This window comes from Phyllobates terribilis, unplaced genomic scaffold, assembly GCF_046119375.1.
Source record: "Phyllobates terribilis strain yellow unplaced genomic scaffold, ASM4611937v1 Scaffold_117__1_contigs__length_5270597, whole genome shotgun sequence".
In the NCBI taxonomy this organism is placed as follows: domain Eukaryota; kingdom Metazoa; phylum Chordata; class Amphibia; order Anura; family Dendrobatidae; genus Phyllobates; species Phyllobates terribilis.
Window position 1 is genome coordinate 2,009,856 of NW_027362877.1, and position 24,046 is coordinate 2,033,901.

The 24,046-nt window shown below is 46.9% G+C and overlaps 1 protein-coding gene across 1 annotated transcript; it reads left to right on the plus strand.

Annotated features, from left to right (window-relative positions):
- Window positions 1-8,430: 8,430 nt before the first annotated feature.
- On the plus strand, window positions 8,431-16,587 carry LOC141201502 (uncharacterized; the record flags this gene model as incomplete). The annotated part of the gene is made up of 4 exons (XM_073663509.1): window positions 8,431-8,509; window positions 9,210-9,307; window positions 9,429-9,546; window positions 14,577-16,587. Coding segments are annotated over 4 exons (2,259 nt in total), but the record flags the coding sequence as incomplete, so codon positions are not given.
- Between the last annotated feature and the right edge of the window lie 7,459 nt (window positions 16,588-24,046).

Below are 24,046 nucleotides of genomic sequence, written 5' to 3' on the forward strand. Positions count from 1 at the left end.
AGCCTTTACTGTCCATTCTACAGGGGGACCCCCCCCAAAAAAAATGACATTGTGTCCTCCTATAAATTGGAGCCAGCAAAGGCTAGGCGGACAGCTGCGACCTGATATTAATAGCCTAGAAAGGGGCCAAGGTTATAGGCCCCCTCCCAGGCTATAATATCAGCCATCAACCGCCCCAGATTTGGCGCATCATATTTGTGCGCCAAATCTGACGCTTAGCCTCGCTCTTCCACGCTACCCTCGTGCAGTGGCAGGGGGTAATAGTAGTGGGGTTCATGTCAGCGCCAGCTGCCATAAAGCCCAGGTTAGTAATGAGGGGCGTCTATAAGACACCCCCATTACTAACCTACAAAGAGTTAAAAAGAAAAAACACACACTACACCCAGAAAATAATTATTTATTTGAAATAAAACACAATTTTATTTAATTATTAATTTACTAAAAAAAAATAATTACCTGTCCATGTTCCTGCGATGATCTCCCATGCACAGCTGTCACATCTGGAGATGTGACAGCTGTCATGGCTGCTGTAAGCTCACACTGCCGGGAACACGTCCGCTCCCGGCAGTGTGAGGCACTGACTGAGGTCACTGGAGTGCATTCAGTCAGCGCAGCTCTGGTGACCCCCCCTTACGGCCCTGGTGTACCGTGGAAATTTCTCACGGTCAGCGGGGCCATAAAGGAGTTGACCGGAGCAGCGCTGCCTGAACTCCGGTGAACTCGCTTATGCAATGACGGGGCTGCTTTACGGCCCCGCCATTGTAGCGGCGGCGGCGGTATAGAGCGGTCACAGTTTATGTGGCTGCTCTAATCTGGAGATCTTCATGGGACACTCGTGGACTACTACGGAGGGGTAAGGATAAAATTGTGTTATTTTATATTTTATTACAGGAGATTGAGGGCTTCGGGGAATTAGGCATATAGGTGAGTATAGGTGTATTTTTTTTATTTTTTACTTTATTTTAGGTGGTGATCGGTGGGAACAGGTAATGTATAAACTAAATTTCTTTAGGCAACCACTGGCCACCAATGAAATGTATTTTTAAAATTAATTGGGGACCAAAAAAAAAAAAATGGGGACTTTAAATTAATAAAAAAAAAATAGGTTGCCAAAAGAAATATATGGGGGCATACAAAAAATAAAAAATGTATAGGGGCAAAAATATAAACCTATGGGGGCCAAAAATAACATATGGGGCAGTTTTACGGACACATTAGGGCAATTTTAACAGCAAGATCAGGCTGATGGGAACTACTGCTCCCATCGAGCTGATCCTGCTGCCACTAGTGGACGGGGGACAGACATAGGCCGATGGGAGTAGTAGTGTCACATAGACCTATGTCTGCCTGCACGCAGACACCCGCTGACAACCGCAGACACCGCACAGAGCCCATGCTGACACCGCGCAGGTTTCCAGCGCAGACACCCGCAGACACCAATCATGACCGGGACATTCAGGTCCATCTTGTACCACCCCAGGTGCTCAGCCATGATCCAGGAAGACAGGAATGGTATGGGATTCTCGTCTTCCTGGATTTATGGGATGGCTGGAACGCCCCCGCATGAGGTCACTTCCCATTTGCTGCAGTCTTGTGTTCCAAAATCGTTGCAAATGCGCTTTAATTCTGCAAGTAGTTTTACATATTTGCAGATTTGAAGCGTTCCAATGCAAGTCAATGGCGGCGAAAACGCAGCGCTTCTGCAAAATAATTGGTGGTGCTGCGTTTTTTTCACCATGAAAAAACGGAAGTGGAAATTTGAGCAGCATGTGCAGAGCACACGCGGATTATCATTGGGGGACATGGCGGACCTTCTACCAAGCGTTTTTGATGCTTTTCTTCAGTGTTTTTGCTGCTACAGAAATGCTTCAAAAACGCATCGTGGGCACACAGCCTAAGAATTTGACCCATTATCCCCAGTAAAGGGACTTCTGTTTAAGTTCTTTAGGCTTCTTTATGACTGGGGCTCGGGTGCACAGACTACTACCACCATCATCACCCTCTACCTGGAGGCATTTACTGGAAAAATATTATATTGTGGAGTTTAATTTGAGAAGAGAGGACTCTTCTCCTGACAGAAAACTGTCCACAGCGAGATACATTGTATACTGCGAGGAGTGCAGCCCCCTGCCATACACCACATGAGATTACCACACTTGTGCGCACTTAAAGGGGTACTCCCATCTCCAAGATCCTATCCCAATATGTAGTAGGTGTAATAATAGTAATATTAGCAAATGCCTCTAATTAGAAATGTAGTATAGTATTTTTGATTCGCCACTTACCTCATGTGCAGAGCATCGCAGGACCTTAGGTATCCATGGTTACCTCCACTGATAAAATCACAGTTAGTTGGCTAGCTGCTAGTGGTCGTAACCATGGATACCTAAGGTCCTGCGATGCTCTGCACATGGGGTAAGAGAGCTAGCGAACCAAAAATACTATACTACATTTCTAATTGAAGGTATTTGCTAATATTATTATTATTATTACACCTACTCCATATTGGGATGGGATCTTGGAGATGGGAGGACCCCTTTAACTGAAAAAAACCCTAAAGAAATGAACTGGAATATAAATGAGTGTACATGCAGCATGCAAGAGCGTGTTCACACATGGCCCAAATAGGGTCACTGAGTAATTTTGATCAAAATTAAAGTCAAACTAATAAGAATTGAAAAAATTGGCCCAATCAGAAAGGTGAAAACAGTCTCGTGGGTGAAAGTGTTAATAGGAACCTGTAATTAGGTTTTGGGTTAGAAAGCCACAACTATTTCATTATCTCTCTGGGGTTTTGTGTTTTACCACTTTTCTCCATACACAGGATTACACAATAGTGAGGAAGACACCGGGGGAGGGTGTGACTCCCATCATCCATCTCCAGGAGTCAGGAGGGCGGAGCCCGGACCCCATCACAGAGCCTCCCCCGCACCCCCCGATACATAAGAGGAAGAAGAAGATCCTAGAGCTCAGCAACAAGATGATTGAGCTGCTGAGCGGAGAGGTGACTGCTGGGACATTATACAGGACAGCACTGGAGGATTCTGGGTGATGACCGGAGAGGTGACTGCTGGGACATTATACAGGACAGCACTGGAGGATTCTGGGTGATGACCGGAGAGGTGACTGCTGGGACATTATACAGGACAGCACTGGAGGATTCTGGGGGATGACCGGAGAGGTGACTGCTGGGACATTATACAGGACAGCACTGGAGGATTCTGGGTGATGACCGGAGAGGTGACTGCTGGGACATTATACAGGACAGCACTGGAGGATTCTGGGTGATGACCGGAGAGGTGACTCCTGGGACATTATACAGGACAGCACTGGATGATTCTGGGTGATGGCCGGAGAGGTGACTGATGGGACATTATACAGGACAGCACTGGACGATTCTGGGTGATGACAGGAGAGGTGACTGCTGGGACATTATACAGGATGGCACTGGAGGATTCTGGGTGATGACCGGAGAGGTGACTGCTGGGACATTATACAGGACGGCACTGGAGGATTCTGGGTGATGACCGGAGAGGTGATTGCTGGGACATTATACAGGACGGCACTGGAGGATTCTGGGTGATGACCGGAGAGGTGACTGCTGGGACATTATACAGGACAGCACTGGAGGATTCTGGGTGATGAGCGGAGAGGTGACTGCTGGGACATTATACAGGACAGCACTGGAGGATTCTGGGTGATGACTGGAGAGGTGACTGCTGGGACATTATATAGGGCAGCACTGGAGGATTCTGGGTGATGACGGTGTCGTTGTCAGGTTCCTATAAGGTGTCAGGACGTCGCTGTCTATCTCTCTATGGAGGAGTGGGAGTATCTAGAAGGACACCAGGATCGGTACCAGGAGGTGATGATGGAGGAGCTCCGGCCTCGGACATCACCAGGTGAGAGGAGACTCTTGTTGGCTCCGGTGGATGTGATGACGTCTCTCGGCCTCCTCCTATAATAGATGATTTTTCTCCAGACTTGCTCTGGTTTTCTCTACATTTTCTCACAGCTTTCATTCCCTGATTCTTCTCTTCTGATCTGTGAGTCGCGGTTTCTCCGCTGTCGTTTTCATCAGTCTTGAGTCTTCGTCCTCGGCGGCTTCTTTCAGAATCTTTCACCTTCCTTAGAGCATCGGTCACATTTTGTCTGCAGATTTCCCAATGGAATTTTTCATAAAGTCCCACATTCAATATAACAGTGGATTGTCCTTTGCTTTCCTTATGAGGAGGTCAGAGTTCTCGTTAAGTTCTTTCACAGCTCGTTGCTCTGATATCATTAGATTATGATATTTCTGTCCTTGAAATTTTGTGTTCCTTTTTAATGTAAGTAGTTCATCTTCAATCATTTCCTAGAAAACATCCAAGACCGGTGGACGAGACTTGACCGGATAGTAATAGAGATTTTTTTATAACAAACGATTGAAAGTAACTGTCTGTTGTGTTGAATCGCTGGAGTTTTATGATCAAGAAGTGAACTCTGTTCATCAAAAGTTCCAGTTCTATTGGGAACATCATCATGAGAAACTTCTTGTAACGAGTTCTCCATGTTCTCATTCTGTTCATTGACCATGAAATGACAACGCAAAGTGAAAGTTCTCACAAACTTATTCACATCTAATAAAGTTCTATGAACGTCAAACTCAATTGTCGGGGAGAAGGTTAAGCCTTTGGATAGAACTGTAACTTCAGCCTCTGTTAATTACTGTCACTAAAGAGATGAAGCGTTTTCTTCAAAGGCCTAAAAATATATATTTATTATTAACAAATAAAAAAAAAACATATAGAGGAATACCATATGTATTCATATACAAATACAATATATACGAAAAGTGAGGTACAAGTTCAGGAAGAACAATGGTGGTATACCTGGATATAACACTTGGTGTACTGCACTGCTACATCTAAGGCCCAGACCAAAGGTGAAATTATCCTATTAAGTAAATACGAAATATGGGTCCAGTTATATGTTAGAGAGTATACTAATGCGTAAAGGTCCATAGCATACATCACATAAGTAATATATAATATCAGTTATTTATATCATTAGAATGAAAAAGTTTCTGACTAGAGAAACACTATCACAAGTAAGCATTATACCTCATAGACATAAAGGGTATAGTAATAAACATATAAAGTGATAGGTTCAGTCAGTATGCTGGGCAAAGGTGATACAAATAAGCATCAACAGACCAAGTGCAATAGGACACAATAGATAGACATAATGGTAATGTTACCAGCAGTGCAGGAAACCAGGGACCCAACCAGCAAAGGCTAAACAGACAGCTGCCGGCTGATATTAATAGCCTGGGAATTGGATATTGTCCCCCTCCCAGTGCAAGAACACCAGCACTCAGCTGCCCAAGAATTGGCGCATCCATAAGATGCACCATTTCTGGCGCCTAGCCTCGGCTCTTTCCACTTGCCCTGGTGCGGTGGCGAGTGGGGTAATACTATTGGGGTTGATGTTAGCTTTGTAATGTTTGCTGACATCGAGCCCAGGGGTTAGTAATGGAGAGGCGTCTATAAGACACCCCCATTACTAACCCCGTAAGTTTAGTTAAAAAAGCACACACACAGAGCAAAGTCCTTTAATTGAAATGAACACTCCTAGACCCTCTTTTACCCTTTATAAAGATCAAATTAAAATACAAAATAATCCTCACCTGTCCGCAGATAATCCTTATGTGATGCTGTCCAACAAAAATCCCCAGCCGTGCTACATCTGGATTGTTTGATGTGACCGCTCAGCAAGCCAGTAGCGTGAGAATGCTCCTGCAGTGTCTAGCGCTGCTCTGACTAAGGTCACCGGAGTTCGTAGCCGATGAGCTCTGGTCACCTTACTGACGTCACTGCTCGCTGCACTGACCAGTGTGTCCTGGCTGGCATGCTGAGCCATCGCTCAACACACCATACAGATGTAGCAGAGCTGGAGTTCGTCACGGGACATCATCAGTATGGATTATCTGCCGACAGTTGAGGATGACTTTGTTTTTTTTTTATTTTTCTTTGGATATTATTAAATGGGTAAAAGGGTCGGGAAGTGTTTTGTTCAAATAAAGGACTTTGCTCTGTGTGTGTGTTTTTTACTTAAACTGATGGGGGTTAGTAATGTGGGTGTCTTGTAGACTCCTCTCCATTACTAACCCTGGGCTTGAGATCAGCTGACATTACAAAGCTGACATCAACCCCAATATTATTACCCCATTTACCACTGCACCAGGGAAAGTGGGAAGAGCCGAGGCTAATGGATGCGCCATTTTTTTGGCGGCTGCAGGCTGATGTTATTAGTTTGGGAGGGGGTACAATATGCATGGCCCCTTCCTAGGCTATTAATACCAGCCTGCAGCTGTCTGCCTAGCCTTTTCTGGTTATTAAAAATAGAAGGGGCCCCCACATCATTTTTTTGGGAGGGGGTCACCCCTTGTTAATAACCAGTAAAGGCTACGCAGATGTTAATATTAATCCCATGGGAAGATCTATGTATATTAATGTTTATTACCCGCTTCCCAGACTATAAGCATCAGCTGTCCGCTTTCCCCCTTTGCTTTTTTCACTTTAAATTCTTTAATTATTAGCTAAATCCATGTACAGCGGCTCCACACGCCCTGCCCTGATGATATATCTCACTGACTCATTTCTATCTTTCTAGATCTATAAAAAAAATGTTTTATTAGTTAGAAAATTAGCCTGAAATGTCAGAGAATGACCGTCTGTAAAAGCTGATGTTATAAACGCGTTTGATGCGGATGTCATACAGATGCGAGACAGGTGAGAGAAGTCGCATCGTACTCGCAAGACAATCATCCTACTTTTCAGGAAGATCCGACCAATTTTATTTCAGCCGATGAGTGCGATCCCTTAAATGCGACATGTTAGTAACGGCTGATTGACGTCAAACTGGCCATAGATATAAGTATTGGGGAGCAGGACTGCAGACTTAAAATGCAAAAGGGGGAGAACGGAGGAAACTTAAAATTGGTTTTGTAAATTTTGTTTGAAAAATAAGAAATTGCTGATTAAACTTTTACCAAAAAAAATAAATATGATGTGAAGTAGACATGTGGTAAATGTTAGTTATACCATACACAATAGTTAATACATATCTGGTTAAAAGGCATAAAAATTAAAAGTCCAACATTTTTTTTGTAAAATTTTCGATATTTTCATAAATAAACGCAAAAAAAAAGCCAAATCCTAAATTTACCACTAACATGAAGCACAATGTGTCACGAAAAAACAGTTTCAGAATCAGCGGGATCCGTTGAAGCTCCAGAGTTATTACCTCCATAAAGTGACAGAGGTCAGAACTGTAAAAAATTGGCCCGGTCAGGAAGGTGAAAACAGACGCGAGAGTGAAGGGGTTAAAGGGATGTTTGTTCAGAAGAATATGTATTATGGAGCTTTTCTGTGGAGTCTGACCAGAGAATCTCTCCTTGGCTCCCCGTGTGCATCAGTAAGCGCCCATGACCCCGGTGCCGGCTCTCTAGTTGTCCTTTCTACACATTGATAGGTGCTAACCGCTGCGTACCGGTTGCTCCCCACAACACCGTCCTTCCGGGTTCTGTGACTTCATCCGTCAGCCGTACATGTGCCCTTTTTTCCTCCTTCAGAGACAAACGCAGATCTTTTTGCGCACTTGCTGCCTATTTTAGTGTTTATATCAAGGCGGATGTTGAGATTTATCTCTATTTAAAGAAGAATAAGAAAGCGGTAACCCGTCTTTTAATAGAACGGAAGGTTCTCTCCTCTTAGTGATCCCAGAGGATCCTGTCCAGGAGGGAGGCCGTGTCCTCATGGTGACATCATGAGATCTCAAAATACAATCACTGGTAAATGGTCACCGTCCTTCCCCCAATCTCCATACAGTGAATTAGGAGAGAAGAAACCGATGGATGGAAATGTGGAGCTTTCTCCAGCTCCTCTGTGGTTCCATCCCTGGAAACGAAACTTGGAGAAGTTGTGTTTCTTAGTACGGCTGCTCCATCTGACTGACGAGGGTCTTCTCTGTCCCTCTCCTCAGGGTCCTCATCCTCCGAGTGCAGAGCAGAGAGCATTAGGCTTTGGCCTCGCTGATTATCACTTCATACTTGAGGCCACAATGTGCTGGTTCCTTGGTACCGGTGGTGAGGACCACAACAATGTAATTTATTCCCTGATACATAAACATAGAATTACTAGTTCTGAGAGACGAGTCTCATATATAGACAGATACACGGCAGGTCATGTATTCAGTCTGTGTGTCTCCACAGATGGATCCAGGAGGAGAAATCCACCAGAGAGATGTTCCCGTCCTCTGTATTCACAGGACTGTCCAGAGGAGAATCACAACATCCCGGAGGATCATCAGGTAGATGACACTGAAGTCCCCACAACAACGGACCATGAAGTGATGGGACCTGAGCTCATCTTACATTTTTATTTTTAGGGTGAAGATCTGGTTGATATTAAGGTTGAGGTTATACATGGAGCACAAGAGGCGATCGCAATATGGGCCGATCAGCAGGGTGAGGAGGGAGACTGTCATGTCTGTTCTGTGGTCACCTACTACTACTCCCATAATTTCATCATAACATGTGTGGTAGATCGCTCACACGGAGGTAGACACAGGTACACTGTTTCTTTAAAAACTTCTCGTTGGTTTATTAAAATGCAGCATAAACCAACACTGAGTCCATAAAAGAAATCACGGCCCTTTGGCCAAAAAGTTCTCGTTGGTTTATTAAAATGCAGCATAAACCAACACTGAGTCCATAAAAGAAATCACGGCCCTTTGGCCAAAACAGGAAACAAAGCAAAATAATAACACAAAAGCACAGTCTTTGTGATAGCAGGGATCCACCTGCTGAGAGTTCAGCAACTCCACTTGGTTCAAGAAAAACAAACACAAGATCCTCTCTGGAGCTAGCTTCTCCAGACACTGAACACTGAATGCCTCAGTAGGACTTGTATTTAAATCAAAGACCACACTCTGAGATGGAGATATGGTGAATGACCTCCCACCCTTCACAATGATCATTCACAAAAAACACTCCCTTTTAACATGGAAGTTTAACCTCTTTAAGCAAATAACATGTTGGAGCAAATTTCATGGTTTCAATTCACAGAAGCTAATAGCCTCCATGAAATATATCTTCCCTCTATCACTTTACCAGTGACTTTGCCACACATGACACAATCTATTCCGTCACTGTGTGTTTCCTACAGATGGATTCAGGAGGAGAAATCCACCAGAGAGATATCCACGTCCTCTGTATTCCCAGGACTGTCCAGAGGAGAATCACAATGTCACGGAGAGTCATCAGGTAGACTGTGCTGAGCCCTGTACCGGATCTGTATATAGGGGACATTTCTGATTGAGGTCATAGATGTCACAGATTTTCGTGGTTTCTTGTATTGTGCTGATTGTTACATCTGATATATCAGGAGGAAGATCCAACTAAGAATAAAGTGAAGGACGAGACAGAAGAAGAAGCGATGACGGGGGGGGATCAGCTGTGTGTGAGTGACGGGAAGGAGGAGATTCCGGTAGATGTTTCCACAGGTATGTAATAATGACCGGCGTGTGATGATGATGATGATGATGACCGGCGTGTGATGATGATGATGACCGGTGTGTGATATTGTATGAAGTCTCCGGTACAGTGAAGCTTTATCCGCTGTCCTCATCACAGCAGAAGCGTCCGGTGATGGCGCGGCTGCTCCTGTAGAGTCCGGCTGTTCTCTGATGAATACCGGGGCCGCCTTCACACCTCTTCTTTATGATTTAGGAATCACATATTAGTTTTCCTTCACCTTCTATAATATTCTTTCCATCCTTTACGTCCATATTTTCCTTACACAAGTCCCTGCTGTCATATAAATGACCGAGCTTGTGCTCCAGGTTATGAATCTCCCTGTCCTATGGATCTCGGGGATGTAGCAGCCTCTGCCTGGTGCTGACGAGTGACGACACATGTCACATGTAGAGTCGTCCTACCTGTCGCCTCTGTTTGCCTCCCACTGCCTCCTACACTGAGGCCGGCGTTCTGGTCCCTCCTCATCCAGGCCGACTGCCCGGTGGCATGAAGACCCCTATGGTAAGTCAGTAAGTGCCATGCTATGGAGGTGTGGGTCAGACATACTGCTGTCGTCCCTCTGCCACTATGGAGGCCATCTTGGATGTAGGAGGACCAGAACACAGGTCTTAGTCAGAGACAAGCGGAGGACACCAGGTAGGTGACAGTACATGACAGATGTTTAGTCCTCTGTGCCGGGTGGAGAATTGCTTCATCATAAAAGGGATTAGGAGCTCGTATCTACAAACAGCTGCGATGGCCGCATCTAGAGTTGTCGTTATCTTACATCATGTCGGTTTTTGAGATCTAGTTCAACCAACGTATAAACATGGAGACTAAATACTACCCAGAGGGGGCGCCCTTCACCATGCACGGATTATATCCCCTGTCAGCGTCTCATTTATGGTGAATCTTGTAATATGGAGAGATTCACTATATGGAGAATAGTATTGGGCCACACGCATTAATCACTGCATTCTGGCTTCTCCTTCAGGCCCTGTTGTCCCCCCGGTGTATAACATCCAGCTCTGTCCCACCCCCCAGTATATAACATGTGGCTCCTTGGTATGTATGGGTTACAATTTCAACTGCTGGGTATATAGATCCTGGGGGGCATACTCAGGGGGTGATATGTGCTGGACAGGCCAGATGTTATACAGGGGTTATATTCACAATAACCAGGGTGTACTTTATTATAAGAGCACATTGTGATTTTGGGAACGTCCCTTTAGAAGAATCTTCACTCTCGGTCTCTCCAGACAAACAAGATGTCGTCTAGGAATCGTCCCCCCATCTGAGCCTCTAACGTGAATAAATAATTCTCTTTCCAACAGTGAAATACATAAATTACCAAAAGAAGGTGAGAAGATGTCCTCATCCAGGTTCCGAAAGTTTTAAGTTTTTTTGTTTTTGTTTTTTACCAATAAATTGGATGAAATTCTTTTTCCGACAAGAATTGTTACCAAAGAAAGAAACTGCTGCTCAGATTCCCGGCCGTTCCTCCGACATTTATGAATGACATGATAACCGGGTGTCACCGTTCTCCATACATGTGTCCCCACACTTCTGACACTCAGCTCTGATTGGACAATGTAGGAGAACAATGGTAACGCCCAGTTGTCAGTATTTCCTTACATTTATAGGGTGAATAGCAGAAGAACTGCGCAGCTTAGTGACCAATAACATTATGACTCCGGAAATGAGAGGACGAGAAAGTGAAAAAAAAAATAAAATAATGTATCTGTAAGGCCGATAATGGGGGAAATGATTTACAGATAAAATGACCAAACAACTTACAATCCTAGAATGTTCTGGTTGGAGGGGACCACCTCCAGGGTCCCCGTATCCAGCCCCCTGCTCAATGCAGGACTCACCATCTCAGACAGATGTCTGTCCGGCCTCTGTTGGATTGTTTTCTCCATTCTTGATGGTTTATTTCTCATTACTGACCTCGCTGTATGAGGAGCTTTTTTGTGGGGGATGAGTTGTATTTCTCATCTTGTTACTTTATCATCTTTATTCTGCTGTTATTTTTTAGAATTTTTCTCTCATGAGCTGCACAAGTTGAGTGATAAAACGACCGTCCACCCTGAGACTGAGGCGTGACTATACGGTTATCATATATAGACTCCCTTCCTTGTGTCCTCCATTTGCCTCCTGTAACGGTGAACCGATGGAGGAAACCTGGCAGTTCCTAATAATAAGGCGCTTACACACAGTCTCCATACAGCCGGTCCCAGAGGTTTCCCGGCTTCCATCTTTTCACCACTGTACAGTGATCTGGACTTACGGCACAGACACCGGGGCGGCTCCACATAGTAGTGCTGGCTGGTAGAGCGAGCTGGCAGAAGAAGGTCGACATGTCAGATCGGACCCAAAGATGGCAGGTGCTAGACAATCAAGAAGCGGGACGAGGTCAGAATCAGGAAGCCGAGTAAGAATGGTCCTGTAGATGGAGGCCTAAGTCATCCCGGGGTATTATGGAAGCCAGACAAGGTTACCAAAGACAAACAGGAGCAATGAAAGCAGGTGCAGAATACATCTGTAACTGGTGACGCCCCGCAGACTGCTGGGAGATTAATAGGATGTGGCGCTGCCCCATAGGTCACAGCACAGGAAAGGCAGGGGCGGGTGGGGTAGACGTATTACTGCCCTCCCCATACCACTGCACTGGCCATCCTGGAAGCCGGGGGAAGGGACCACCGATCTGAGGGGGCAGCGGAGGGCAGAGGACCCCATAGGGGACTGTACAGGGAAATGTGTAGAGTTCAGTCCCGGGGTGGAGGGTCGCTGTAACTGCGGTAATACAACTAATCCAAGCCAATAACAATATATTTATTTCATTTTCTTTTAGGACTTTTCTACAATAAATACTTTGTTTCTTTTCAGACATTTTTGTGTTACCAAATCCTGGCGGCCATAAACCATAAGCGATGTATTGTTACATGGTGACAGTATTCCTCATTGTTCCCATATAATATACACAACGTCCTGATCAGTCTTTATTACACAAGAATAAGAGGAATAAACTTCATGAATTGTAAGAATAGACGAGATGGAAATAGGAGACTTTGTCCCCGGAGTCTCCACAGAAATCTGCGTATTTCTTCTTCCGTCTCAGGATTCTCGGTTCCGGGGTAAAATCTCTATTCAGTTAGGAAACATTGTTCCATCACTGAGATCGGAGGTGACGGCCGCTCCTGATAAGATTCTGTGTAGGGGGAGGGGAGAGGAGGGCGGGGCTAGAGGCCGAGCTCCTCCCATCTACATGGACTCTGACCAGTAGTGACCGTCCTCTCCTATCTCAGTAATGGGACGCGTACACCCGGCGTCAGAGGCTCAATGCAGTGAGGAGGAGAAGCCGCGCGCATGCGGTAGGTTTGTCATGTTCTCAAGACCCCAAAGCCGTGATGACATGCTAAGTGGGGCGACTACTCTGGGGTCACGAACGCCTCATCGACAAGTCAAAGGCCTCATTTACATATCATAAACTTTAGAAATACAGTACTTTTTCTAAAGATCTGTTTGTGTGTTTAATGTAATAGAGATGTTAGGCGGAGAGTTTATATCTGCAGACACAGCTGCTGCGGGTTCTGGGGGCACAGGGAACGGACAGTTTCCCTTTAAACATAATTTTTAAGGACATATATTTAGTGTTTTGGGCCGGGGCGGATGTATCACATGTGCAGTAGGTTCAGCTGCATATAGGACAAGTAATGTAAGGAGGCTCCAGGGGATAAGGAGGATCCGTGGTGTAGGGAGGCTCCAGGGGATAAGGAGGATCCATGGTGTAAGGAGGCTCCAGGGGATAAGGAGGATCCATGGTGTAGGGAGGCTCCAGGGGATAAGCAGGCTCTGTGGTGTAGGGAGGCTCCAGGGGATAAGCAGGCTCTGTGGTGTAGGGAGGCTCCAGGGGATGATGAGGATCCGTGGTGTAGGGAGGCTCCAGGGGATAAGCAGGCTCTGTGGTGTAGGGAGGCTCCAGGGGATAAGCAGGCTCTGTGGTGTAGGGAGGCTCCAGGGGATAAGCAGGCTCTGTGGTGTAGGGAGGCTCCAGGGGATGATGAGGCCCCGTGGTGTAGGGAGGCTCCAGGGGATAAGCAGGCTCTGTGGTGTAGGGAGGCTCCAGGGGATAAGCAGGCTCTGTGGTGTAGGGAGGCTCCAGGGGATGATGAGGATCCGTGGTGTAGGGAGGCTCCAGGGGATAAGGAGGATCCGTGGTGTAGGGAGGCTCCAGGGGATAAGGAGGATCCATGGTGTATGGTTGTTAATAGGGGACATGGAGGCCCATTTGCACTACAGGTTGCTCACATACTGGAATCGTTCCACTTTCTACCTCTGTAGATTTTTCTTCTCAGACATTGGGAGAAGGACTCCCCTGGGTCCTGTAATTAGGAATGTGTAAGAAATAGACATTTCTCCCATGTAATAAAATTGTCAAACAGTCGCAAATCATGCACACGGGAGGGATTCAACCATATCACCGAGCAGCTGTAAATACTCGGAGCTCAGCCCGAGCATACTCGGCGAAAGGGTTAACAGAACATACTCGCTCAACACTAGTCCTTAGGCATACTGTGGACATGATTACGGCGGCCACCTTTATGAGGCCTACCTTTGTGATTAGTCAGTCTCATTTGCATGCAGTAATGTAAGATTAAAACTCCATTTTTAATTGCGTGGACACTTTTCTACACTGAGGGCATGATGGGAAGCTTGAGAGAGTGAAATAGCACTGGTGGTACATTAAGGGGGTAAATCCTGATGACAGGTTCCCTTTAAGAATTGTCTATTTGCTGTCTAATCTCTGCCACCCCTGACTTGTGCCAATGTCACCAGTTTATAAGTGTCATTCACTTTACCCGTCATTGTGTTAATGTTATGGCACGTAGTTGTCCTTCTTATTACCGGTACTTTGACTGACGAGGGTCTTCATTGTGAGATCCAGAAAATAAATGTGTAAATCTCTTTGGATATGATTTTTTTAACAACACAAATCTATCTTTCATTCTTACAGGAAATCCTTGTGAGAATAACGGTTTATCACTAAATTGTAAAAAAGAAGCTATCAGGAAGCACTCTAATGGAGAAAACCTCATCACCCTTCCTGCACCTCCTGGACTTCACAGCACTTCACCTTCTTATAATCCTCCTGATCATGAGGAACCCTCTCCTGAACAATCTCACATTGTTACCACTATTCCAGGTGACACAGTGGATTCAAGATTTCAGTGTGACAAGCAACTTACAAAAAGCTCAGATTTTTTAGCACACAGAAAACACAAAGGTATAAAGTCATACTCCTGTTCAGAATGTGGGAAATGCTTTACAGATAAAGGGACTCTTATTAGACATCAGAAAACTCACACAGGAGAGAAGCCGTATTCCTGTTCAGAATGTGGGAAATGCTTTACATATAAATCAAAATATGTTATACATGAGAGAATTCACACAGGAGAAAAGACATTTTCATGTTCGGAATGTGGGAAGGCCTTCACAGGTAAATTAAGTCTTGTGTTGCACAAGAGAAGTCACACTGGGAAGAAGCTGTATTCATGTTCAGAATGTGGGAAATGCTTTACAGATAAATCAAGATTCATTATGCATCAGAGAATTCACACAGGAGAAAACCCATTTTCATGTTCAGTATGTGGGAAATGCTTTAATGATAAAAGGACTCTTATTAGACATCAGAAAACTCACACAGGAGAGAAGCCATATTCATGTTCAGAATGTGGGAAATGCTTTGGATATAAAGGGAGTCTTATTAGACATCAGACATTTCACACAGGAGAGAAGCCGTATTCATGTTCAGAATGTGGGAAATGCTTTCCAGCTAAATCAAGATTTATTATACATCAGAGAATTCACACAGGAGAGAAGCCATTTTCATGTTCAGAATGTGGGAAATGCTTTACAGATAAATCAAAATGTGTTAGACATGAGAGAATTCACACAGGAGAAAAGCCATTTTCATGTTCGGAATGTGGGAAATGCTTTACAGATAAATCAAAATGTGTTATACATGAGAGAATTCACACAGGAGAAAAGCCATTTTCATGTTCGGAATGTGGGAAGGCCTTCACAGGTAAATTAAGTCTTGTGATGCACGAGAGAAGTCACACTGGGGAGAAGCCTTATTCATGTTCAGAATGTGGGAAATGCTTTCCAACTAAATCAGATTTCATTAGACATCAGAGAATTCACACTGGAGAAAAACCATTTTCATGTTCAGTATGTGGGAAATGCTTTACTGATAAAAAGACTCTTAATAGACATCAGAAAACTCACACAGGAGAGAAGCCATATTCATGTTCAGAATGTGGGAAATGCTTTGGATGTAAAGGGAGTCTTATTAGACATCAGACATTCCACACAGGAGAGAAGCCGTATTCATGTTCAGAATGTGGGAAATGCTTTCCAGCTAAATCAAGATTTATTATACATCAGAGAATTCACACAGGAGAAAAGCCATTTTCATGTTCAGTGTGTGGGAAATGCTTTATTGATAAAAAGACTCTTATTAGACATCAGAAAACTCACACAGGAGAGAAGCCATATTCCTGTTCAGAATGTGGGAAATGCTTTACAGAGAAATCAAAATGTGTTAGACATGAGAGAATTCACACAGGAATAAAGCCATTTTCATGTTTGGAATGTGGGAAGGCCTTCCCAGGTAAATGGAGTCTTTCTACCCATCAGAGAATTCACACAGGAGAGAAGCCATATTCATGTTCAGAATGTGGGAAATGCTTTACAGATAAAGGGAATCTTATTAAACATCAGAAAATTCACACAGGAGAAAAGCCATTTTCATGTTTGGAATGTGGGAAGGCCTTCACAAGTAAATTAAGTCTTGTGATGCACGAGAGAAGTCACACTGGGGAGAAGCCGTATTCATGTTCACTATGTGGGAAATCTTTTGTAAATAAATCGTATCATGTTAGACATGAGGGAAGTCATACAGGAAAGAAACTGTAATCATGTACACTGTGTGTTTTAAAATTTTTAATAAAATTGCTCAGAATAATGAGTACACCCCCTTTGATAAGTAAGATTGTCATTAATATCTCACTGAATACCAGAACAATTTCTAAAATTTTCCTTTCCCCCATGACCAGCGCCACACGAGAGAGGGAATTCACCCAATAAGGACAGGACAGGAAGCGTACTGAGTAAGAGGGCTGCACCTCTACCCCGCATCATTTTGGTTTCCTGTCCATGAGGGAACCTGAAGCTGAAGAATCAGGAGAGGAAAGTTAAAGGAGAAACTTACCCAGGCCTTGCCTGGAAGAAAGGCTCCTTGTCTATAGTGCCGGTGTCGGGTCCTGGAAGCGCCACCTCTGGTCACTTGAGGGCTCATGTAGATGCGAGCGGCGAAGTCCTTTTGGATGCCTGCTGGCCCCAACAATGTCCCAGGCTTGCGCATGTGCAGGACGCTCTGGGATTGGTGCGCCCTGATGAAGAGCATGCCAGAGACTTCTGACCTGAAGTGTTGGATTTCACTTCCAGGGGGTCTGGAGAAGGCATGTACAAGGGGGTGGGGGAGTTGCTGTGGCTGGTCCCTCTTTTAAAATCACGCCTGACTGCCAAAACAGTGGGTTTTCTCTGGCTCTCCTTCCCCACGTGATATGGAGGAACGGCAGTGCCAGGATCAGAGTTCACGCAGCAATGGCAGTCTCATGAGTTGCAGAAGTGACAGTACCACCAACCACGAATAATGATGTGATTTTATCCAGCCTCTGAATCTGGTACCCTTATTAAACTCCAGAATGCTGACTGATCTTTGTGAAATTTCACCATGGTAATTAAGACCCTTTTTCTTGTCATTAATTACTAGGAACGGCTTAAGAAATGTGGCACAAAAGAATAAGGAGTGAACCCTTTGTAGGGATAAGTTACCTGACTTGTGGCAGAAAAGACTGTGCAGATTGTATACAGAAAACCGCATGTGAAGAATCCACTAACTTCATGGATTTGAGATCCGTGATCAGGGCACAAGTTAAGAATTCCCTTGAGACCCTTATTCATAAAAAAAGAATAGAAAGGGAAGGAAGGGGTCCAAAAAATTATCACCTGATTTAGATGAATCTATAAAGTCAGAAGGTGAATGTGGATTGGATTCTTGTTCCTTTTCATTCTTTAATGGCGATACAGGGGGTAGGCCATGCTTTCCTATAAAAGTCGCAGATAGGTTGATTAAGGCTGTGAGAGCTACCATGGGCATCTCGGATGCTAAGACCCCCAAATCCATACAAGAGTTCATGTTTTGTGGATTAGAGCAAAAAAAAAGAGGCGCATATTTCTAATTAATGAAAAGATTCAGGCTCTCATTAAGAGAAAAAAACAAAGAGAAATGGTTCTGACGCGCCCCCTGGGCCTGTGTTGTGTAGCGTCGCGCACGCGGGGAATACCCGGAGCCGGATCTGCTGGGGATAGTAGTCCTCGTGGCGGTGACCCGGTCCGTGCCCAGGGTGTCAAACTAAGTGGCGGAATTAGTAGAAGTTGTTATAGTGTTCGACTACGCCACCCGTTGAATGCGGTTACGAAACCGCCGCTGCAGGGCAGACCGCTGAGGCCGGTGGTACAGTTGTGCAGCGTGGGTAGTATAACCCCCAACGGGAGGGGTATGGCCACAGGGCAGCGGACGTGGATGATGGGGATAGTGGAATTGCACGCAGGCACCAGGAACCACTCAGAGACGGTGCGGTGTAGTTCAGGGTCTTTACTGGTGGCAAAGGTAGACCCTCCCGGGAGTACTGGCTAGCGATCGGGGCCTGGTCAGTCCGTGAGCAGATAGGATCTCCCCTGGCCAGGCGGAGTTGTAGGCCTCCCCAACTAATTGTACTCTTCCTGGCTACCTTGCTAGAAGCGGGTAAAAGTAGCCCACGTCCCTGAGTGTGCCGTGTGGTGCTCACCCGTATGGCCGATGACTCGGGGCCTTCTGGTAGCCTCCGCTCCAGGACGGCGGTGCTGGTCCCTTGCGTGTGACCGTGCCTTCGGGTTTCTTGGCCAGAGGACCTGAAATCCCCTGCCGGTCGGTTTCTGCTGCTGGGTATGGAACAGTCCCCACAGCCTCGGACTCCGTGTCCGGTGAGATCTCTTTCAGTCAGGACGAGCTCTACAGCTTCCAGTCTTTGACCCCTTTTATCACTGCTCCCACAGAGCTCCTGATCTTACTCTCCCTGTATCAGCTCCCTCCAGACCAGACTGTGTCTCTGTCTGGGACTCCTCTTCTTCTCCTTCTCCTTCTCCTTCTTTTTCTAACCCCACCTCAGCCCCAGTTTATATAGGGGAAGTTCTTCCCCTCCCAGGACTGGGCAGGAGGTGTGGCATGCTTAGGGTTCCTGACCAGGAGACCTCCCACCTGCTCACAGACGTAATATAGCTATTACTGTGGTAACCAGACCCCTGGGGTTCCACATTCCCCCCTAGTAAAATTTAGTACTCCGGGACTAAACATATTTTTGAAAACATAACAGGGTATAAACAGGAACAATACAATAAGGAAAAATACGTTAAGGTGGTCACGGCGTGTCCGCAACCGGGTGCAATTTTTGAAGCAAAAAGGGTGTCCATTTCACCAAAGAACAGGGAGCCGTAACCAGGTAGGGGTCTGTCCTGCCCCGAGTCTTTAACAGTCTTTAGTCCGTTCCTGGGTTACGCTCCAAACATATATACAACAGAGTTCTGGTTAATCCACAAAAGACACCTATAAAATAACTGGAAAAACATAATTATTTACAAGCAACAGTAAACAGGTAAATACCAATAAAACAGTCTGAACACTTTAAATCCTCCAACGTACGGGCAACTGGCCTCTAGTGGCCCTAGTAGACCTACGGAGCTGACTGACCGATCCTGAGCTACAGGGTGTAGGAGCTGTCAAAGGTAAGCTGGGCAGCTGTCTACGGACTCTTTGGCTCACTAGGGGCACGGCAGGCTCACTATAAGCAGAGGGTCGATTCTCCTGGTCTGCTTGTGTGGGGTCCTCTGCCTCCTGGACCGGCTGCTCTTCCAGCTCTACCTGTTTTTCCGTAGGCACTTGGGATGCTGGCTGGAGGAAGGTGAGGACGGGTACCACAACAGCGCCATTTACTTGTGTCCAAGACCGAGGGAAGTCTCCGAGTACAGTACTGACCATCTCTTCCCTTTTCTCTGTGGGTCGAGGGCTTTCTTGATCTTCTTCAGGGTTTCGTAGCTGCTCGGGACACTTCTTCAGGTGATCTCAGGAGACAATGGCTGTGGTTTCTCCTCCATCCTTACTGATTGTGCAGACTTTCGGGTTTTCATGGCTGGATGGCAGTACGGTGTACGGGTCCTTTTCCCACTGGTCGTCCAACTTGTGGAGCCGTCTTTTCCTCTTCAAGACCTGCTCTCCAGGTACCAGAGGAACAGCGGGAGCATACTGGTTGTAAGTCTTCTCCTGTCTTTCTCTTGCTTGACGGAGACTTCGCTCAACGCTCTCCTGTACTTTCCGGTACTGCTGCTGCCTCTCTGTGTCCCAGTCTGCTTCTGGTGAAGTGTCCTCGGGTGTCAGGACTCCCATATCCAGATCAACAGGCAGCTTACCAGGTCTTGCTCTCATTAGGTAAGCCGGGGTACAGTTGGTAGAACCTACAGGGATGTGGTTGTATAGGTCCACCAGATCAGGCAGTTTCTCAGGCTACAGACTGCGTTCTTCCAGGGGCAATGTTTTCAGAAGGTCTATCACCACCTGGTTCATCTTCTCGCAGAGTCCATTGGTTTGCGGATGATAGGGTGTTGTTCTTATCTTCCGGCAGCCATACAGAGTGCAGAACTCCCGGAAGACTTCCGCTTCAAAGGCAGGTCCTTGGTCCGTCAGCACCTGCTCTGGGTATCCGTGTGGACGGCAGAAGTGCTGCTGGAAGGCTCTAGCTGCTGTTTGAGCCGTTAAGTCCTTGACGGGGACTACAACCAAGAACCGGGAGTAATGATCCACGATGGTTAACGCATAGACGTAGCCACTTCTGCTGGGGGTCAGTTTTACATGGTCCAAGGCTACCAGTTCCAACGGTTGCCTGGTGACGATGGACTGCAGGGGGGTCTTCTGGCTGGCACGGTCCTTCCTTCTTAGGTTGCATGGGCCACAGTCTCTGCACCACCTCTCGATGGTTCCTCTCATGCCTACCCAGTGGAACCGCCCGCGCAGCAGGAACTCCAGCTTCTTCCATCCGAAGTGCCCAGCTCCGTCGTGGTATGCCTCCAGTACCATAGCCGCGTCTCTTCTTGGCACCACTACTTGCCAGATCAGTTCATGCGTCCGGGAGTTAACCATTCTGCGGCACAACTTCCCCTTGTAAAGGAACAGTCGACTCTTCTCAGCCCACAGTTGCTTGGTCTCCTCCGGAGCGTCTGGGTCAAGGCGGGCATCTGGCTGAGTCAGCATCTCCTTCACTAGTCGGACGGCGGGGTCACTGTCTTGAGTTTCCGCCCAGTTGTAATGAGGTAAGGGGTTGAACGTAGTGGATTGCTTACCCCTTACACGGTGGGAATACTGGGTAGTCCCATGACGGTGAAACGCGGGGAGTTCAACTTCTTCCAGTTCCTCTGGATCTTCCCCTACATCCGGTAGGTTTGGCATCCTGGACAAGGCATCCGCGTTGGTATTGGAGCGTCCTGCCCGGTATTTGATCGTGAACTCATAGTTGGTCAGGCGGGCCATCCATCTCTGCTCCAGGGCACCGAGTCTTGCAGTGTCCAGGTGCGTCAACGGGTTGTTATCCGTGTACACGGTGAACCGGGAAGAGGCGAGGTAGTGCTTAAAGCGTTCGGTGACTGCCCACACCACTGCCAGGAACTCTAGCTTGAATGAGCTGTAATTCTCAGGGTTTCTTTCGGTGGGTCGCAGTTTTCGGCTGGCGTAAGCAATTACCCGTTCTCTCCCCTGCTGGATCTGGGACAGTACGGCTCCTAGCCCGATGTTACTTGCGTCGGTGTAGAGGATAAAGGGCTGGCTGTAATCAGGGTACGCCAGGATTTCATCCCCCGTGAGGGCCATCTTCAGCTGGCGGAAGGACTCTTCTTCCAGCTTCTCCCATCTGAAGGGCGGCTTCTGGTTCTTGGCCTTCCTGGACTGGCCTATCAGGAGGTCCTGCATAGGAGCTGCCTTTTTGGTGAAACCGGGAATGAACCTTCGGTAGTAGCCTACCAACCCGAGGAACTGCCACACTTCCTTCACGCTGGAGGGTCTTGGCCATTCCTTAATCGCGGTGATCTTATCAGGGTTGGGAGCCACTCCGTCAGCACTCACCACGTGTCCCAGGTACTGCACTTTTGGTTTTAGCAGGTGACACTTCGACGGTTTCACCTTCAGACCGTAGTTTGCCAGGGCTTCAAACACTTCCGCCAGGTGTTTCAGGTGGTCCTCGTAGGTTTTGGAATAAACTATAACATCGTCCAGGTACAGCAGGACCGTCTCAAAGTTCCGGTGTCCCAGACAGCATTCCATCAATCGTTGGAAGGTTCCTGGTGCGTTGCAGAGTCCGAACGGCATGCAGGTAAACTCGCTAAGTCCCATCGGGGTGGTGAATGCGGTCTTCTCCCGGTCCGCCTCTGCTACAGGAACCTGCCAGTACCCGCTAGTGAGATCCAAAGTGGAGAAGAAGTTAGCAGATTTTAAAGCAGCCAAAGACTCCTCTATCCTTGGTAAGGGGTACGCATCTTTGTGTGTGATACGGTTGATTTTCCGGTAATCTACACACATTCTCATGGTGTTGTCTTTTTTTTTAACCAAGACTAGTGGAGCTGCCCAGGGGCTACAGCTATCCCTGATTACCCCAGCCTCCTTCATGTCTCTAAGCATCCCCTTGGCGTGTTGGTAGTGTGCAGGGGGTACGGGACGATACCTCTCCTTTATGGGAGGATGGTCTCCCGTGGGGATGTGATGTTCCACTCCCTTCACTCGCCCGAAGTCTAGCGGGTGTTTACTGAACACTCTCTCGTATTCCTGGATCACCCGGTAGACTCCCTGCTTTTGGTGAGCGGGTGTGGAGTCAGTACCCAAATGCAGTTGCTGACACCAGTCCTCCATTTGTTGCTTAGAGCCGTTACCTTCCTCTGGATGAGATGGAGGCAAGGGTTCCACGGACTGTACAGAATTTTGGTTGATGGTATACAATTTGGCTAGCGTAGCATACCGGGGCAGGTACACTTCCCTCTTCCCGATATTTATTATGCGAACGGGCACCCTCCCATGGCGTACATCAACCACCCCCCGTGCCGTCAAAATGGTGGGCCTACTATCTGAGTAGACTGGTTCTACCATTGCCTGGTAATCTCTACCTCTCAGACCAATAACTGCCCGGCACCAAATCATCATTTCACTTTTCGGGGGCATGGCAATAGGGAAAGGGTCACACATTCGCACGCTACCAATCTCACCACCGGAGAGTTCCACCTGTTGCCGTCGCATCAGTGCCCGGATCTCTTTTTGGAGCACTCGCTGCTGGCCGGAGCTGGCGTTCTTGGCAACCTGCTGTAAAATGAGAATCACCTCTGCAAGACAATTTTCAATCACATTAGTTCCTAGAGTTATCTTTGGGTGACTCTCGCGCTTGTCAATGTCCACAATGATCAGTCCCTGTGCTGCCAGTTCGACTTTACCGATTTTAATGGTCATCTCTTTAAATCCGATCTGTGGCACGGGCTGACCATTGCTGGCGATGATACTCAAGTCGTCGTCTGGGTAGCGGGTTATATCCGAGTCATTCCAGTACTGCTTGAAGAGCATGTACGGGATGGTGGTGACCTGTGACCCGGTGTCAAGTAGGGCACTCATAGGAATGCCATCCAGTACTACAGGCAAGACTGGATGTCCTCCCACGTATTTGTCACGCCAGTTCGATGGGCCTGGTGATCTTATTCCTAGGGGTTGGCCCTCTACCCCAGGTTGTGCCAGTTTAAAGGACAGTACCTTGCCATATGTCCGGGTTGATTGCAGCGGCGACAGATGGGTTGTCCGTCCTCATTGTATCGGTCGCTGGATCTTCCTCTGGCCGGTGGGGTCCTCCTTGGTCGGCGCCACGGGATATCCTCCGGTCCGGATGCCAGCTGGATCTTCCCTGGAGTAGAAACCTGTAAAGACTGCACAGTTCGGGTTAGCGCGGCAACGCTTTTAGTTAGCTCTTGGACCTGATGGTGCAGGTCTGTAGCCGGGTCATTGTTTAAAGCCTGCGCATCAGCTCCCACAGGCCCTGCCGACAAGGGCGCCGTCTCCTGGTGGTAAATGGTAGCAGGGCGTTTGTGGGTCACAGCGCCACCTGGTGCCGGTTCTCGGAGCACCCGGATGGCTCTGTCCTTGAACTGTGCAAAGTCCAGATGAGGGTCCTGTAAGGCCATTGCTCGCAACTGGGTTCGGTGGGCATTGCAATATAGACCCTCTATAAATTGTTCAGTCAACAGCTTGTCTTCGTTTCCCACGCCGTCAGGGTCGGCCTGCTTGATGGCTCTCAGGGCCTCTTGGAG